The sequence below is a fragment of the Schistocerca americana genome, chromosome 1, assembly GCF_021461395.2.
Source record: "Schistocerca americana isolate TAMUIC-IGC-003095 chromosome 1, iqSchAmer2.1, whole genome shotgun sequence".
Taxonomy (NCBI): domain Eukaryota; kingdom Metazoa; phylum Arthropoda; class Insecta; order Orthoptera; family Acrididae; genus Schistocerca; species Schistocerca americana.
In genome coordinates this window covers 568,406,983-568,425,921 of record NC_060119.1, presented here as the reverse complement: position 1 = coordinate 568,425,921, position 18,939 = coordinate 568,406,983, and the positions used below count along the sequence as shown (strand labels likewise).

The following is an 18,939-nucleotide window of genomic DNA, read 5'->3' as shown; positions in this document are numbered from 1 at the left end:
AGGCAAATGTCAGGGTGGTTCCTTTGAATGGGCATGGCTGACTTCCTTTCCCATTCTTCCCTAGACTGTCGGGACTGATGAAGTCACTGTTTGTCTTCTCCCCCAAAACAACCAACCAAAAATGTTTCTATTTTTATAATGACATTTTTTTGAAGATAAAGGACAAAGGATTCATAGGTAATATTCTGAAAGAAATGCTTAATTACTAAATAAATTCTTTGCAATTGATTCAGATAAAAGCCTTCAGCATGATCCATGAAATTCATGTTCATGTTTCGTATAAAAATGGTTTCAATTTACAGTGCGGTACAAATATGACTTTTTACTTGTTAGCCCAGACCAGTTGTCAGAGAGTGAGGCAGAAGACGATCCCTCAAGTCACGTGACACTACCACAAAAGATAGCCTCTAGAGGAAACATAACTTCTGGGCAGTCTGCAATAAGGCTTGTGGAAATGGGCCCAAGATTAACTTTGCAGGTTTGTATTTATGCCTTCAGTTTCATGCATTAAATATAGTCCGATTCACGAATGATGGCAGTTCTTGCTGGTAGAGCCACAGCTGGGGATTGTACTGTTGTCAGTTGCAAGTAACAGTTGTGGTATGCGCAAATGTGTGCTTTGTGCTTGAAAGGAGTGTATATCCTGTAAAGTATGCATCTTGCTTGCTTATGTAAAATTTATCGCTTACCACCACCATCAGCTGTGACAACTCACAACAAATCGAATAAAAACACTAAACAACTCACTATGATCTCGTTTAATGCTCGCTTTGGCAACAACGTTCACATCAGAGCACTCAGAACATGCTCACTGGTTGTTGGAGTATGCATGGCGTAGATGCACAGAACAAGGGGAAACTAAGCTGCCATGATTCGTGAATCTATTTATAGTGTATAGTTGTCAAATATTTTTTAAATTTAGGATTGATTATGTGTGTGTAAAATAAACTGAAGTCGAAGTTCTTGCACAAATAGTGTACTCTGAACTTTTTGGTTTGCATATTTTGAGCAGTTATATAAAACAACTCTTTGTGTATATATAAATAATCATGGGCACTAGCAAGTACTACGCAAAATAGTATTGTCACATTAGTGACAAAGTTTTAATCAAGCATGTATACATGCGTAGGTAGCCTGAGATGTTCCCAAATTCGTGTGGCAGAAACTGCATTCTTCCATCATTAGGCATGGCATCTGGGAGAAATAAGCAGTATTTCCATTTCCTAGTTGTTCATTTCACAAAGAGAGTTTAATCAAAAGACTGTGGTTTCAGTTGCCTGAGACTGCAGTCGTGTGTGTGTGTGTGTGTGTGTGTGTGTGTGTGTGTGTGTGTATATATTATATATAAAAACAAAGATGAGGTGACTTACCGAACGAAAGCGCTGGCAGGTCGATAGACACACAAACAAACTCAAACATACACACAAAATTCAAGCTTTCGCAACAAACTGTTGCCTCATCAGGAAAGAGGGAAGGAGAGGGGAAGACGAAAGGAAGACGAAAACCCACTTCCTTTCGTCTTCCCCTCTCCTTCCCTCTTTCCTGATGAGGCAACAGTTTGTTGCGAAAGCTTGAATTTTGTGTGTATGTTTGAGTTTGTTTGTGTGTCTATCGACTTGCCAGCGCTTTCGTTCGGTAAGTCACCTCATCTTCATCTTTGTTTTTATATATAATTTTTCCCACGTGGAATGTTTCCCTCTATATATATATATATATATATATATATAAGCAAATTGCCGTTTAATATGTCTGCTTGTGTCTGTATATGTGTGGATGGATATGTGTGTGTTTGTGCGAGTGTATACCCGACATTTTTTTCCCCCTAAGGTAAGTCTTTCCGCTCCCGGGATTGGAATGACTCCTTACCCTCTCCCTTAAAACCCACATCCTTTCGTCTTTCCCTCTCCTTCCCTCTTTCCTGACGAAGCAACCGTTGGTTGCGAAAGCTAGAATTTTGTGTGTCTGTTTGTGTTTCTATCGACCTGCCAGCGCTTTCGTATGGTAAGTCACATCATCTTTGTTTTTATATATATAATCTAAAAACAAAGATGATGTGACTTACTGAACGAAAGCGCTGGCAGGTCGATAGACACACAAACAAACACAAACATACACACAAAATTCTAGCTTTCGCAACAAACGGTTGCTTCGTCAGGAAAGAGGGAAGGAGAGGGAAAGACGAAAGGAAGTGGGTTTTAAGGGAGAGGGTAAGGAGTCATTCCAATCCCGGGAGCAGAAAGACGGTGTAACACTGTGCCAAGATGTGCTGGCCGTGCACCAAGGTATGTTTAGCCACAGGGTGATCCTCATTACCAACAAACACTGTCTGCCTGTGTCCATTCATGCGAATGGACAGTTTGTTGCTGGTCATTCCCACATAGAATGCATCACAGTGTAGGCAGGTCAGTTGGTAAATCACGTGGGTGCTTTCACATGTGGCTCTGCCTTTGATCGTGTACACCTTCCGGGTTACAGGACTGGAGTAGGTGGTGGTGGGAGGGTGCATGGGACAGGTTTTACACCGGGGGCGGTTACAAGAAGAGGAGCCAGAGGATAGGGAAGGTGGTTTGGGGATTTCATAGGGATGAACTAACAGGTTACGAAGGTTGAGATCCATCCTTCATGAAATCCTCCCCACTCCACCAAGAGTGTCTTTCCGCTGTCCACCTAACCTTCGTAACCTGCTTGTGTCTGTATGTGTGGATGGATATGTGCGTGTGTGCGAGTGTATACCTGTCCTTTTTTCCCCCTAAGGTAAGTCTTTCCGCTCCCGGGATTGGAATGACTCCTTACCCTCTCCCTTAAAACCCACTTCCTTTCGTCTTCGTCTTCCCCTCTCCTTCCCTCCTTCCTGATGAGGCAACAGTTTGTTGCGAAAGCTTGAATTTTGTGTGTATGTTTGAGTTTGTTTGTGTGTCTATCGACTTGCCAGCGCTTTCGTTCGGTAAGTCACCTCATCTTCATCTTTGTTTTTATATATAATTTTTCCCACGTGGAATGTTTCCCTCTATATATATATATATATATATATATATATATATATATATATATATAAAAACAAAGATGAGGTGACTTACCGAACAAAAGCGCTGGCAGGTCGATAGACACACAAACAAACACAAACATACACACAAAATTCAAGCTTTCGCAACAAACTGTTGCCTCATCAGGAAAGAGGGAAGGAGAGGGGAAGACGAAAGGAAGTGGGTTTTAAGGGAGAGGGTAAGGAGTCATTCCAATCCCGGGAGCGGAAAGACTTACCTTAGGGGAAAAAAGGACAGGTATACACTCGCACACACGCACATATCCATCCACATATACAGACACAAGCAGACATATATATATATATATATATATATATATATATATATATATATATATATAGTTATAATAGAGGGAAACATTCCACATAGGAAATATATATCTAAAAACAAAGATGATGTGACTTACCAAATGAAAGTGAAAGAGGGAAGGAGGGGAAAGACGAAAGGATGTGGGTTTTAAGGGAGAGGGTAAGGAGTCATTCCAATCCCGGGAGCGGAAAGACTTACCTTAGGGGGAAAAAAGGACGGGTATACACACACACACACACACACACACACACACACACACACACATATATCCATCCCAACATATACAGACCCAAGCAGACATATTTAATTTATATATATATATATATATATATATATATATATATATATATATATGATGTGACTTACCATACGAAAGCCCTGGCAGGTCGATAGAAAAACAAACAGACACATACATACACACAAAATTCAAGCTTTCGCAACAAACTGTTGCCTCTTCAGGAAAGAGGGAAGGAGAGGGAAAGACGAAAGGAAGTGGGTTTTAAGGGAGACGGTAAGGAGTCATTCCAATCCCGGGAGCGGAAAGACTTACCTTAGGGGGGAAAAAAGGACGGGTATACACTCGCGCGCACACACACACACACACACACACACACACACACACATCCATCCACACATATACAGACACAAGGAGACATATTTAAAGACAAAGAGTTGCGAAAGCTTGAATTTTGTGTGTATGTATGTGTCTGTTTGTGTTTCTATCGACCTGCCAGCGCTTTCGTATGGTAAGTCACATCATCTTTGTTTTTAAATATATTTTTCCCGCGTGGAATGTTTCCCTCTATTATATATATATATATATATATATGTGTGTGTGTGTGTGTGTGTGTGTGTGTGTGTGTGTGTCCACCTATTGTGAACGAGGGCCTTAATGGCCAAAAGCTTTATTTGTGACAGTTTTTTTGTTGTGCCTATCTCCGACTCAGCATCTCTGCTATATGGTGAATAGCAACATTCCTTTTCATAATATTGTTACATTCCATCCTGGATTTTCCATTTTTTGACTGAATAAAATCTTACATGTTGGAAATAAACATATTTTTATTCTATAAAATAATCGTATTTTGTGTACTGTCAGAGAGAAAGGGCAAATTCATGCATTCATTGAATATTCATCCTGAAAAGAAAAGTAATTTTCATAGTGAAAATATTGTGAAATTATTTATTTCTTTGTTCCCATCTGGTGAATACTTATTTTAGACACACACCTCAACAATGCTTTCCTTAATTTTTGCACCTCTGCTTCTTATTTTTCACTTTCACAGTGTTCAGAATCCTTTGGGTACAGTGAACTTTTTAGTGATGGTCAACAATTTGGAGCATATTAAACCTCACAAGACTGCATTCTTTAAACAGGCATGAATCTTGCACAGATCTGTGTAATCTCTCTTTCAGTTGTCTGGCTGTCAAGCTGCTTATCATTAACAATTGAAAGACCAACTCTCCACTGTAAGCACTATGTGGGAAGTATGTTTGCTCATGTTTAAGGCTGCAGTGACACAAGACATGATCATGCCTTGGAGTGCAATGTTTGCAGTCACCATGCACCACATATCACTGTCCGCCCATTTCACTGTATCCGAATGCATGCACTTGTTAATCAGCCTACTGAGCAGGCCTGATGTACATTGAGTAGGTATTAGGTACTAAGTAGTACAACATTTCAGCAACTCTGTGTGATATGTCATTAATTATATAACTACTAATTTATAATGTCACAGGTGAACACTTATTCCACAGCAGATACTTAGTTTCAGCCATCAACTGAGACTTGTTTTACAATGATATTTCCATTCGTGCCCACTCTTGGTTGATTCGTGTAGCACACTTGTTGCTTCATAACCTGCCTCTGTTCTGCATTTTGCCATTGATATCTTTCACTGTTCTCTGTACTGTCATAGTCAGCTTTCTTCCAGTGTATTTTCTTGTCTTCTTTCCTTCTACCTCACACTGTGCTGTATTTATTTTCTGTACCACACAAATACTACTACTGTTAAAACAAACCCATTCCTCTTTGCTGTTTCAGTCTTCGCTGTTGTCCTTCATTATACACTTCGGGCTTGTATCTCCTTAGAGTGTCGTCATCATTTACTGAAGAGTCTGTCTGAGTTTCCATCTCTGTATGAATTTTTGCTGTCAATCATGTCATTGCATTTTCATTTTATCTGTCAAAACATGAGTACTTCATCATAAGATGTCATTCTTTGTTTTCTGTGTTTACCTGATTTGACTTAAAAGGAAGTTGGTCAAACAAATCCTTTGCTCAACTTATAGTCATAGCAAACAGTTTGACAACCTGGCAGTGCCTTTGTGTGGAAGATTTACTATAGCCTTCCATGTAACATTTAAATTTGTGCTCCTGTAGGAAATCAAATTGTGGTCTATTAAAAAACTCCATACAAAAGATAAAATTAAAAGGTAACAGTATAAAGTGTTGACTGGATCATTTTGCCATATTGGTCGCCCTTTGCTTGATGGTAGTCTACTTACAGTATTTATAGTCAGAAATAGATTAGATTCTCTGTTATTTTGAATAGAATACATATGCACACATTATAATTTGGTTAATGAGAAACACCCTGTTTCCTTAAATTTCAGTTAATCAAGATTGAAGAGGGTTTGCTGACGGGGGAAGTACTCTTCCATGAACTTGTTGAAAAGACTGAAGAAGAAAAACAGTTGATTAAGAAGAAAAGGGAAGAGAAAAGGTGACACACTTTGCTTCATATTCTAAGCATTATTCCTCTATTCCTATGCTTATGATCAAAGAAACTGCTGTAAAGATCCATTAGCTGATGGCCATCTCTGTGTAATTATAAACAGTCATAGTAGAAAGATTAAGGAAAGGCAAACCTACATTTCTAGCATTTGTAGACTTGGAGAAAGCTTTTGACAATGTTGACTGGAATACCCTCTTTCAAATTCTGAAGGTGGCAGGGGTAAAATACAGGGAGCGAAAGGCTATTTACAATTTGTACAGAAAGCAGATGGCAGTTATAAGAGTCGAGGGACATGAAAGGGAAGCAGTGGTTGGGAAGGGAGTGAGACAGGGTCGTAGCCTCTCCCCAATGTTATTCAATCTGTATATTTAGCAAGCAGTAAAGGAAACAAAAGAAAAATTCGGAGTAGGTATTAAAATCCATGGAGAAGAAATAAAAACTTTGAGGTTTGCTGATGACATTGTAATTCTGTCAGAGACAGCAAATAACTTGGAAGAGCAGTTGAACGGAATGGACAATGTCTTGAAACGAGGATATAAGATGAACATCAACAAAAGCAAAATGAGGATAATGGAATGTAGTCGAATTAAGTCGGTTAATGCTGAGGGAATTAGATTAGGAAATGAGACACTTAAAGTAGTAAAGGAGTTTTGCTATTTGGGGAGCAAAATAACTGATGATGGTCGAAGTAGAGAGGATGTAAAATGTAGACTGGCAATGGCAAGGAAAGTGTCTCTGAAGAAGAGAAATTTGTTAACATCGAGTATAGATATAAGTGTCAGGAAGTCATTTCTGAAAGTGTTTGTATGGAGTGTAGCCATGTATGGAAGTGAAACATGGACGATAAATAGTTTGGACAAGAAGAGAATAGAAGCTTTCGAAATGTGGTGCTACAGAAGAATGCTGAAGATTAGATGGGTAGATCACATAACTAATGAGGAGGTATTGAATAGAATTGGGGAAAAGAGGAGTTTGTGGCACAACTTGACAAGAAGAAGGGGCCGGTTGGTAGGACATGTTCTGAGGCATCAAGGGATCACAAATTTAGCATTGGAGGGCAACGTGGAGGGTAAAAATCGTAGAGGGGGACCAAGAGATGAATACACTAAGCAGATTCAGAAGGATGTGGGTTACAGTAAGTACTGGGAGATGAAGAAGCTTGCACAGGATAGAGTAGCATGGAGAGCTGCATCACACTAGTCTCAGGACTGAAGACCACAACAACATAGGAGGTGTTGGTTGGCAGACAGCCACATTTTAAAAAAATTGCTAGATAGATATTATTAGATATTGGACTGAGTTCTTCACATTTGTAGACAAACCAAAACACACACACACACACACACACACACACACCACACACACACACACACGGTCATTGTCATAGTCATCTCTGGGCACTAAGGTCTGACTCGATAACTATAATATCCAGCTGTCTTTTTTTCCGTGTATCTGTCTGCCACTCAATACTTCCTCTATATGGTGAGTAGCAATCCATCTTTGTTATTCTTTCATAGATTTTCTTTTGTTCAGTTATAAACAGTTGTAAGTTCAGTATCATAACGACCATGAAGGTGGTTTTGATTTGATTTAACCAGGGAGACAAAATAATAATAGTCTTATCTTCCTGTTACTCACACAGAAACTGTGTTCATTGTACAGTATATCTCTCTGTCATTCTAATAAACATAACCAGTATCCTTAGAGAGTTGTAGGAGTCCCTTTACTAGGTCTTCATTAGCACAGTTTCTTCGGGAATTAATGTTTCAAATATTTTGTCTCTTTCAGCCACCATTGCTTTGCATTGGAAGATTAAATGGAGTACAGTTTCATCCCCCATACCACATAGTCTGCACTTAGAGCCTCTATCTCTATTCACATTGTGTACTGGTGCTTCTTAAATTTCCCATGGCCAGCCGTTATACTTATCATTATTCGAGTGTAATCTGCCTCCCGTTAAAGCCTAGGATTACAGAACTTCATTTTAAACATAGTTTCGGTGTCATTAGCTTACACTGTTTTGCTTTTGGGTTTTAGTGCAATGTTCTACATGCAGCCTCCTTATTCAAACAAGTAGTTCAGATTTTATGATTGCCTTAGTGATAGTTGGGACTGGTTCTAGTCCAAGACATGGAGTCATCACCCTTCCCCAGACCCGCCTATCAGCTTCTTCATTACCGCTATTTTCTTAGTGATTAGGTACTCACATCATAGTGTCTGATAAGTTTATTGTGGAGATTGGGAGGGCGACAAAAAGCATTTGTAGCTGTGGTGGCCAAAATGTCAGGCAGAATGGACTCATTTCAGGGCATGATTTTAGGTAGCCTTGTCAAAGTAGGTGGTTAATACATTCAAGGCCAGGATAAAACTAACTCTCCAAGGCACCCTCCTCAGATTTAGTGTTAAGATGACCTAGTGAACAGCATGTCAAAAACTGAAACAGATCAAGCATGAAAACAGGAAGAAGGTGTGCTGAACTGTAAAAAAAAGAAGCAAAATAGAAACAGTGAACAGTCCAAGTTCAAGATATAAAATAATGAGTGCATTTGAATAGCAGTGCCTTCGTGGTTATGTGAAAAATAATTGAATTGTGAAGGATGTGGTCTGGTTCAATTCTCCCTTGTGCCCTATATTTTTTTTTTCACAAAATTATGAACTGTTCATCCCGTCATTGGCATGTCTGTTCGCTGCATTCAAATATACAGGGTGATCAAAAAATCAGTATAAATTTGAAAACTTAATAAACCACGGAGTAAAGTAGATAGAGAGGTAAAAATTGACATTCAGTTTTCAAATTTATACTGACTTTTTGATCACCCGGTATGTCTGTCTCATTGTGTAACATAAGTTTGCAACTGCGAGGTGTAAGTAAAGGACTCTGATGCTTGTGTATCTCCTATTTGTTCTACACAGGTATTGCATGTTATGACACTTGCATTTTATTTTGGAAGTTTTGATTTCTGAATCCCTTTGTTGTAACATAGTTCACACCCATTTATTTATTGTTTTCATTCTGTAAGAGGTCTATCGGCATCTTGCCTCCTCTCACTTTTCATCTCATTTACTTGTAACAGTAATATATTCTTACCACATGACTCATTCTACAAACAATTTATAGTATGATAATTGTCAAGACTACAAGAGGAGAGCAGACATGTCAGTGACCAGATGGACAGTTCATAAGTTTGTGAAAAAATAAATTAAAAATGGGCACGAGGTAGGCCTGAACACGGATCTCCCTACTTGTAATCAGACACCGCGACCACACAACCATGACGCAGTGGTTCTAGAAATTCGCTCGATGTTGCACATCCTGTGCTTGGAATGTTCTTCTTTTTCACAATTCAGTACGCGTTCTTCCTATTTTCATGCTTGATCTGTGTTCAGTTTTTGATGGGCTATCCACTGGTTCCATTTTACCACTAATACCACCAAATTGAAGGGGGTGCAATGGGGAGTTTCCCTAGTAAGTGCCAAGTGTTGTTTTGGAGAAATCAGCAGTACCAGGATTGAATGTGATCTGCTTCTGAACCAGGCTGGTGTGGAAATTAAGGGGGGGTAGGACGTCAGACGGGCCGACTTGGAGCAGGAGAGGCATCACACGACATTTTAATTTCCAGTGTCTATACTTTTACAAATGAATTCATAAAACTTTGTCAGGATCACCAGGAAGGATTCAGGATCCACACTCATTGCAGTGGAAGTTTGAAAACATAACAAAATAATTTTCTTTTTACGTGCAAAATTTCATTATTATTTGTTGCTATAGGTACACTTTTCTTCATAAGTTAGAGAGAGTCTTTGATGAGTTTTGCACAGCATACATACCATACTTACAGGTATATGAAACTCTAAAATTTATTTAATTTATGAAAAAACGAATGAGCTGTTACATTTTAAACTTCATGTTTATGAAAAACACAAATTTTATAGTCAATTACCTCAATTTTTACCACAGTTTTTAATAGATTTGGAAAACTCTAGTTTCATACACCTTTAAGTATGGTTTGTATGCTGTGCAAAATTCATCGAAGAATCTGTCTTACTTATGAAGAAAAGTGTACCTATAGCAACAAATGCTGCCATTAGTAACTGAAAAAATGATGAAATTTCACATGTAAAAGAAATTACTTCGTTATGTTTTCGAACTTGCACTGCTGTGAGTGTGAATTCTGAATCCTTCCTGGTCATGCTGACAAAGTTTTATGAATTTATTTGTACAAGTATAGACAGTGCAAATTAAAATGTCCTGTGGTGCCTCTCCTGCTCCAAGTCGGCCCGTTTGACGTCCTACCCCCCTTAAGTCCAGTGAAGACTGAGGTGAGAATGGTGGTGTATTGCTGTAAAGAGTCTGCATCTGAACAAATATGTTTGCAATTATATAAAATGTAATAAGTCAGGTAACAGGTTGCACACAACTTTAAAAAAAAAAAACACACACATACCAGGCTTCAATAGTTCTAAAACTATCTTATCAGAATGATAAATGTTACATGAAATCACATAACAACTTCTAAATTTCAGTAACAGTGCGGCCAATGACAGGTTTGTGTTCCATCATCTGCTAGTGGTGTTCTCTGTGGGTGACTGCAAGTGGCATATCTTCAATTTTTTGTGTCTCACGATAGTGGTGAGTGTTCAGATGACAGTGATATGTTGTTTCTAAATTTGGCAGATGGCTTCCTGTACTGACAGTCCTGCTTGCCATAATGCGACAACAAACTCACCATGGCCAAAGCTTGAAATGGAATTACCCTTTGTCTTCAAAGACCGAACTCATTGCTGCATTTATGATCGAAGAGATAGTGCTCTCTATTGAACTGCATTGAGAATGCAGGTTTACTTTTACCGTCATTGCACAGGTGGTTGTGCATTGCAATTTCCTGTAGTCAAACAAGTATCGAAGAAGAGATTTCCGTTCAATAAACCACAAACTTCCTGCAAGACATTTAGGTGCTGCAAAACTCTTCTTGAGCAGTTAACTATTTTTTATTCTGTGCAAGAAGAAACATTTATGGAATTATCTTATAAATCTTGTTGGGATGTCACTGGACCATTTGTAGGGGTTAGAATTCCTGTTTTATGTTTTACTACTGTTGCTGCAAACTGCAGTGTAACAATTTATGTCCTATGGGTTGATAATTTAATATTTCTCCATGAAATTATACTAGTGATCAGGTCATTGTCCTCATCCACTACAACGTATATATGGATGCTGTCAGCATACTGTTTCTCTGTGATAGCATGATAACAATTAGAAATGTTGCTTTCTATACAATTCAGCTGTTTTTCTAAGCAAAGTACAAAGTGCATCTAAAATATTCACTGAACTGCAGATACTTTAAAAAAATCTGTGCATATGATAGTATGTTCTGCCTCTGAACTTTCCTATCACATACTATACAATGTAAACCATTTATATGTAGATAAAATGTCCACCACCAAGATATGAACTGATTGATTGTATGTTTTGCCTGGATTAGTGGTCTCAGATATAAAAACATTTTTTCTTGTAGACATTTATCAGTAAAGTGTGGGTCACAGGCATGGCAAATATTGTAACAATTTTTATTAATGAACAATAAATATGTACAGATCAAGAAACATGAAGAAATGTTTGAAGAAACATGAAGCAATGTAAAATAAAACTTAGTTGAATACTTGTCAGTGAATTTTTGGGTAAACAGTTGTGAGGCGGCTGGTGGGAAAATAATTGTTGTATTATATTTTGTTTGTAGAATGTAAAATCAGTTCCCGGCCGATTCACCATATGTGGGGCGGCGGGTAGAATTAATTGTTTCAACTGTTGCATAAATGTTTGTTTGAATGGAGAAGCACTGCATTTCCCGTTATTTAGAATGTTATTTATGCTGTCTTTCGCCGCTCTCAACACTGGCTCTCTAACTACAATACTGGCAACCAGAAAGTGATTAGCAAAACGTGAAGCCTGTAATTAGAATTCCTAGTGCCCACTTCATTTGAGAATACACTTATAGTTACAGCTCATAGCTCTGAGGAATTAGGAGATTGTCCGGGATTTATAATCAAAAACGATTTTCTAAAGTAGTTGAGTATATTCTGAAAGTCACAGATGAATAACAAAAGAATCCACACAACCTAACTAACAGAGCAGTTCAGAGTCTAATGCACTGATGCAACTATAAATGTCCAAATTAAATGTTTAAATGAATGCTCGCCATAATTTGATGATAAGGTTCATCAAACGCCACGCTAAATAATAGTAGAATGTTTGTCCCGCGGCGGCACGTGAAAATACGACAATACGCAAACTGAAGATCGATAATCAAAGTCATCCCAGAATCCGCATTCTTATATATAAAGCCTCGGTGCGGACGGCTAAGGGAACGCCTGATCAAATCGGCTCTCCCAACTAGCCGCTGGGCTAGTAATGCACCACTTTAAGTTACCTAATAAATTATAGCTTCTCTTGCTGATGGCCGATGAAGCTCTTAATTTAAATGTGCATTCAGCATGCAGGTAAGTATTGATAATAAAATTTTGACGTGGCTAAGTTAAATATTTTGGGCGAGAGAATTAATTTAATTACACTGCACGCAGTAGACGAGCTATGAACTGGCCCTTTGGAGATACGCTATCTTTATAGCTTTATAGGTATTCAAATGAAACTTCTCACATCTTCATAGTTACAGCGGATCTCCAACCTACTTAAATATAAACATCCTAGCCTTATTTATTAGCCTACTTAATCTATCTTGCTTCCTTAAGTTTTAAGACGAAAACCAGAAAATATTGAATTTCAACTAAAATTTTAATTTGTGAAATCCAAAGTACTGTTTTTATTAAATAATTATGAAAAATGAATCTAATTATAAATTTATAACTTTCTAGCTCTTTTCTGTTGCGCCAATGATATTTACAGAAAAACGTCCAAATTTCGAAAATGGCTAAAGTTATCGAACTGATATTCAACACATATTAATTTAGTATTACTCCTGACATACTAGAAATGTTTTAGGTTATTTGCTTGATTTTTAAAGTATTGCGCAACATTTATGACGTCAGAGCTAGTTACAGCGGACTGGCTGGCACACAATGGAAAGACTGATGTGAATTTACTACGGCGTGAGTAGGCTGCTTCCCTACACAGTCTTCATTAATTGTTCTCTGTAGTTAAAAAAAAGCCACTATAGCATACTCTCTCCTGTTATAAAACATAAATATCACATGGGTGCACCATGTTCCATATACCACTCTTGACTTCATCCATGTATCTGATGATTATCCATCCTTCATCTGGCGCCCATTTGGATATATATACCGTATTTACTCGAATCTAAGCCGCACTTTTTTTCCGCTTTTTGTAATCCAAAAAACCGCCTGCGGCTTAGAATCGAGTGCAAAGCAAGCGGAAGTTCTGAAAAATGTTGGTAGGTGCCGCTACAACTAACTTCTGCTGTCGAATATATGTAGCGCTACACAGGCATGCTTTATAGGCACAAAGATAAATACTGGCGCCAAAACATCTGCGTCAGTAAATAAATTAAAAAAAAAAGAAAGGTGGAAGAAGAGCTTTTTTTCTCCGCCCCGAGTTTCGACCACTGCATTTTCATACATTATCCAATGAAGTAAATACAAATTCCATATTGTTCATCTTCGAATGTAGCAGAATTTCAATGTACTACGAAAATCCGACTGGCAAGACTGTTTAGGATGTTTGTCAATATGGCCAACGCTACGTTCTGAATTTTTTCCTACCTGTGAGAAGAGATGGTTGCTAATAGGAACCTGATGAAATGTGAATCACATGCAGTATTCTCTTCACCATAAGAATAATACAAATATAATCATTTTGTCATGTATTCTTTCACGTTTGCTGCTATCTCATTTAAATCCTGTCTGCCTAATAAACTACGAAACTAGAGTGAGACAACAGCAAACGCGGAAGAATATACGTATCGTGTCATGTTTATATTCGTATTATTCTTATGCCTAATAGTGATACACTCAGAAATGAAGCACGGCAACTGACTAGATTTTTAAATCTAAGATGACTCTAATTTCTGTGCAGAATTTGATGTTCTAAAGAAGCGGCCGCAAAGATTTTCAAAGGGAGAAAAATTTTCGCCTAACTCTCGTTCAGATGATGTTCTATCATATGCAGTCTATTATTTGGTTGTCATTGATCATTATCAAAGAAAGCAGCAGTGTAAGTAACAACAAATAGCAGTCTCTTGCCATTGTTTGGCTAATGAGACGATTCCTCTCTTTTTTTTTTTAAGCGGCGGTAGCGCGCACAAAAGCAAGCCGTGCCGCGAGCGGCAACAGGCCGTAAACACGCACTATCAGAATGCGACAAACAATGCATGACACAGTACAGTAATGCATTTTCAGCTTAGAGTGACGTGAACACCTATAACAAAGGAAACGGCACTTATCAGATCAAAGCAAAATAAGTAATCGATTCAACCAGACGGAGTACGTGAAAAAGGAAGGGTAATCATATAAATACGGACGGAGCGCCTGACTCACAGCAATGGCTATTTGGTAAAGCTTACGACTCGAACCAAACTACTGTCGCTGTTTCGTCATTCATTCGACGTAAATTGTGTCTCATATTCCAATGGACCAACTTTGTTTCGATTTGGAGGTGCGGCCTAAAACTTTTCTCTCCCCTTGAATTTCGAGTCGCAAATTTCAGGTGCGGCTTAGATTCGGGAAATTATTTTTTCCTTTATTTCGAGTCTCATTTTTCAGGTGCGGCTTAGATTCGAGTAAATACGGTAAATGAAAATTATTTAACTGGAAAAATAAATTGTGACGCTGAAGAAAGCCTTTGAAAAGTAAACACAGTTGTGTCTTTCATATATATTTTGCAACATTTACATCAAATAATAACAATAATATATCATTTATTACCTAGAGAATTATTATTTATTACCTTATTATTTATTACCTAGAGAATTATTTTTCTCTTCTAGAAAACTTAAGGAAAAGAGAAAGAAGATTCAGATGGAAAATAAAGCAGCAAAGGAGAAAAAGAAGGAAATTTTAAAGCAGAAATCACTGAAGGGCATGCGGAAAGGACAACTGGAAAGTGATATTTTAATGCGGAAGGCAGTTGAAGAAGCAAATGAAGTACAGGAAATGAAAAATGAAGATGATGATGCCCAGTGGTATAGGCAAGAAGTGGGACAGGATCCAGATGAAGGTTTGTTTTATTTTTATATTCATCAGTGTTTTTAGGATTGTAACCAACAACATTAGCGAATCATTTTAAGTACACAGGAATAATAAGTGATATGTGGCAAAACAGGGAATGTGGCACGGAAGCTCTGTGAAAATTTCACATTAAGGAGATAATGCATTTTGACTAAAATCCACTTACATAAGGGTGAACATTATAATGCCACAGCGTATTGATGAACTACATAATATCAGATTATATTTTATATCCTTCAGGTAATTCAAAATTAATTTGCTGATTGACAACAGCTGTATTAGGTACAGATGTACTATCCAATAATGACATATGGAAATATGTGCCAGACTGGGTCTTGAATCTGGGTTTCCCATTTATATCAAGTGGTTGCCTTAACCATCTTGGCTATCCATACATACTCCGAGGACCAACCCAAACTTCCATGTGTCACACTGTCTACATCCTCATATCACAGTTCACTAAATTCATCACCTGATGCTTACAACATTACTTGGATTCCTGCAACAGGGAGAATGAAATAATGAGGATTTGAGACCAATGTAAGTCATTACAAAAATGTAAAAGGTACAGTTCGTCCCTAGTAAAAATATAACAGCTCCTAAACAGTATGGGTGTTAATAACAATGTCCATAACAATGTGAACCTATTTTGTTGGTACATGTGATCATTATCGACAGGCCCTTTTAAGGCTACTGTAGGAAATGATATGAACTCAGTACCCATCTGTGACTGCAAATGGTTCAAATGGCTCTAAGCACTATGGGACTTGACATCTGAGGTCATCAGTCCCCTAGAACTTAGAACTACTGAATTCGAACCTGCGACCATAGCAGCAGCGCGGTTCCGGACTTGTATGACTGCTCCGAGGTCTGTTTCACCTGTGCTCGGCTGTGTTATAAACACCCCCATCTGTAATAGTGGGTAAGTAATATGTACACCTCTGGTTTCATCAAATAAGGGCATCATTGCAAAAGTGAATGTGAATAATACATGCAGATTTACATTGGACAGTGAGAGACAAAATGCCTGAACATATTTGGTTTACTGAAGCATACATATTTCTTTGTGCACAAATATGAATGGATTGTGCTTTAGGTTATCTTATATGGGTTTCAATTTCACTACCAAGTAAGGTGGCACAGAGTAAGACACCAGACTTTTATTCAGGAGGACAGACCAGACTTTTATTCAGGAGGACAGTGGTTCAAATCCCCAAATAGTCATCTGATTTAGGTTTTCCGTGAGTTCCCAAAATCACTCAAGGCAACTACAAGGATGGTTCTTGGAAAGCATATGGTCTATTTAATTCACTGTCCGCCTTCAGTTTGAGTTTGTGCTCTATGTCTGATGACCTCTTTGTCAATGGCACATAAAAATCCTACTGGTTTTCTTTCTTTCCTTCCACTCTTACTCTAAAGTAATTCTCACAATAGGAATTAGGATAGGTTGCTCCTCACCACATAGAGGATGCAATGAGTGGCAGACTGCCACATTTAAAAATAGACTAAGCTATCAAAGTTCTTCTCCAGATTTAAAACACACACATACACACACACACACACACACACACACACGTACACACGTCTACTGTTGTCTCCGGGCACTGAGGTGACAACGGCCATGTGTGCGTGAGTTGTGCCTTTAGGAATGTGTGTGTGTTTTTTCAAATCTAATTAAGGACTTTGTCCAATAGCTTAGTCTGATTTTAAACTCGCCTGTTCACTGCTCAGTGCTCTCTCTGTGGGGCGAGTAACAATCTACCCTAATTTATATTGTTATTCCATCCTGGATTTCCCATTGTTTGTCTAAGCTAATGCAACACAAAATGAAACTCCTATCACCTGCAGACTGTCAAAAAGGGAACAGTGAAGAAAATTGGGTGGGTGCCATTTTTATTGTTTCTACTGACCACATGTACATTGTAACACACTTATTGAATAACTCTGCAAAGGTGGCCCTTGCAGGATTCGTATCCTGTCATATCACTGGAAAATGGTTATCATCATCTGAGAAGTTTCAGAAAGGTTCTGAAAATCTGCCAATTCATTTTCCTTGGAATACTGATTACGAATTTGCCGTCTCAATCGAAAAAATAAAACATTTTCCTCTCATAACTTGAAAAGAATGCTCTTTTTGAATGTCATGCAGGTGCCCATGGTTGTGCCACAGATTTTTTATATATTTTCTCCTAAAAATAAAATTGTTACATGTGAGGATGTAATTGGTTAGAGATGTAAGAAATAAGTTGACAGTTATCCTCCTATGGCATTCATTATAGACAATCCAAAAGAAACCTTTCTACTCTGCCCCTCCCCCCCCACCCCCCCACCCCCCACCCCCCCAAAAAAAAATGCTAAACCCCATTCCGGTTCAGATTCATTGAATATCTTCATGAGCTGGATTCAGGGCCAAGACACCCTATCCTCATTCCTCCACAGCTTCAACACCTTCTCTCCCATTCATTTCACCTTGTCCTCCTCAGTCCAACATGCCACCACCTCGACATTGACACCCATCTCTCTGATGATTCCATCCATAATTTTATCCCTATTCAAGTCCACTAAGCATCAACAGCACCCGTATTTTGACAGCTGTCATCCCGTCCACACCAAAAAATTACACCATACAGCCTGCTACCCAAGGACGGCATATCTGCAATGAGAAGAACTCCCTTGCCCAGTATGTTGAATGTCTTATGAGGGCCTTCACAGACAGGCACTACCCTCCAAACCTAGTCCGCAAACATATTTCATATGCCATATCATTACATGCTTCAATCTTCCGTAGTTACAAAAGAGCACCCTCTCGTCACCCAATACCATGATGTACTGGAACAGCCGAACCACATCCTTTGATGGGGCTTTGATTGTCTAACATCATGACCAGAAATGAGGGACACCCTACCTAAGATCCTTTGCACCCCTCCTAAAGTGGTTTTTCTATCGCCCACCCAACCTACACAACATCTTGGTCCATCCTTATGCCATTGCCACGCCCAGTGGGATCATTTATATCTGGAAGACCTAGGTACAAGACCTATCCAGTCAACCTGCCCAGCTCTTCCAACTCCAGTCCTATCATAAGAATTACCCTATCCCATCAGAGGCAGGATCACCTGTGAAAGCAGTCATGTCGTATACAAACTATGCAGCAATCATTGCACAGCTTTACAAGGCAGTATGACAACCAACCAGCTGTTCACCTGAATGAATGGCCACTGCCAAACTGTGGCACAACACACTGCTGAGCAATAACAAGCTCGATTTCACTGGCTACTTCACAGCCTGGTCCATGTGGACCATTCCCTCCAGCAGTAACTTTTCTGAACAATGCAGATTGAAGATATTCTTGCAACACACCTGTTGTTCCGACAATCATCTGGGCCTCACTCTCTGCTGACCCATTGCACTGATACCCTCTACTCAACAGTCTTCCCTTCCTCTGATGAGCACTCCCTCCAAACACTTCTCCGCAGCATAGTTATTTTGTGCTGCATGAACTCCCTGGTTCTGGTTCCTGTGTCACATTCCTGTCTTAGTCACCTACTGCCTCTACCTTTACCGTTCCTGTCTTGAACATGCGTTGCCTCCCTCCGAGCTGTCAGTCACCCTTCTCCAACACTACCTTCCACTTTCTGCATCTT

The 18,939-nt window shown here is 38.8% G+C and overlaps 1 protein-coding gene across 1 annotated transcript in view; it reads left to right on the top strand.

Annotated features, from left to right (window-relative positions):
- LOC124606549 (protein Peter pan) overlaps positions 1–18,939 on the top strand; it is an 81,850-nt gene that overhangs the window by 47,875 nt on the left and 15,036 nt on the right. The window contains exons 5-7 of the mRNA XM_047138537.1: positions 334–478; positions 5,973–6,082; positions 15,055–15,284. Coding sequence (XP_046994493.1) covers positions 334–478; positions 5,973–6,082; positions 15,055–15,284 — 485 coding nt within the window. The remainder of the gene's footprint in view (positions 1–333; positions 479–5,972; positions 6,083–15,054; positions 15,285–18,939) is intronic.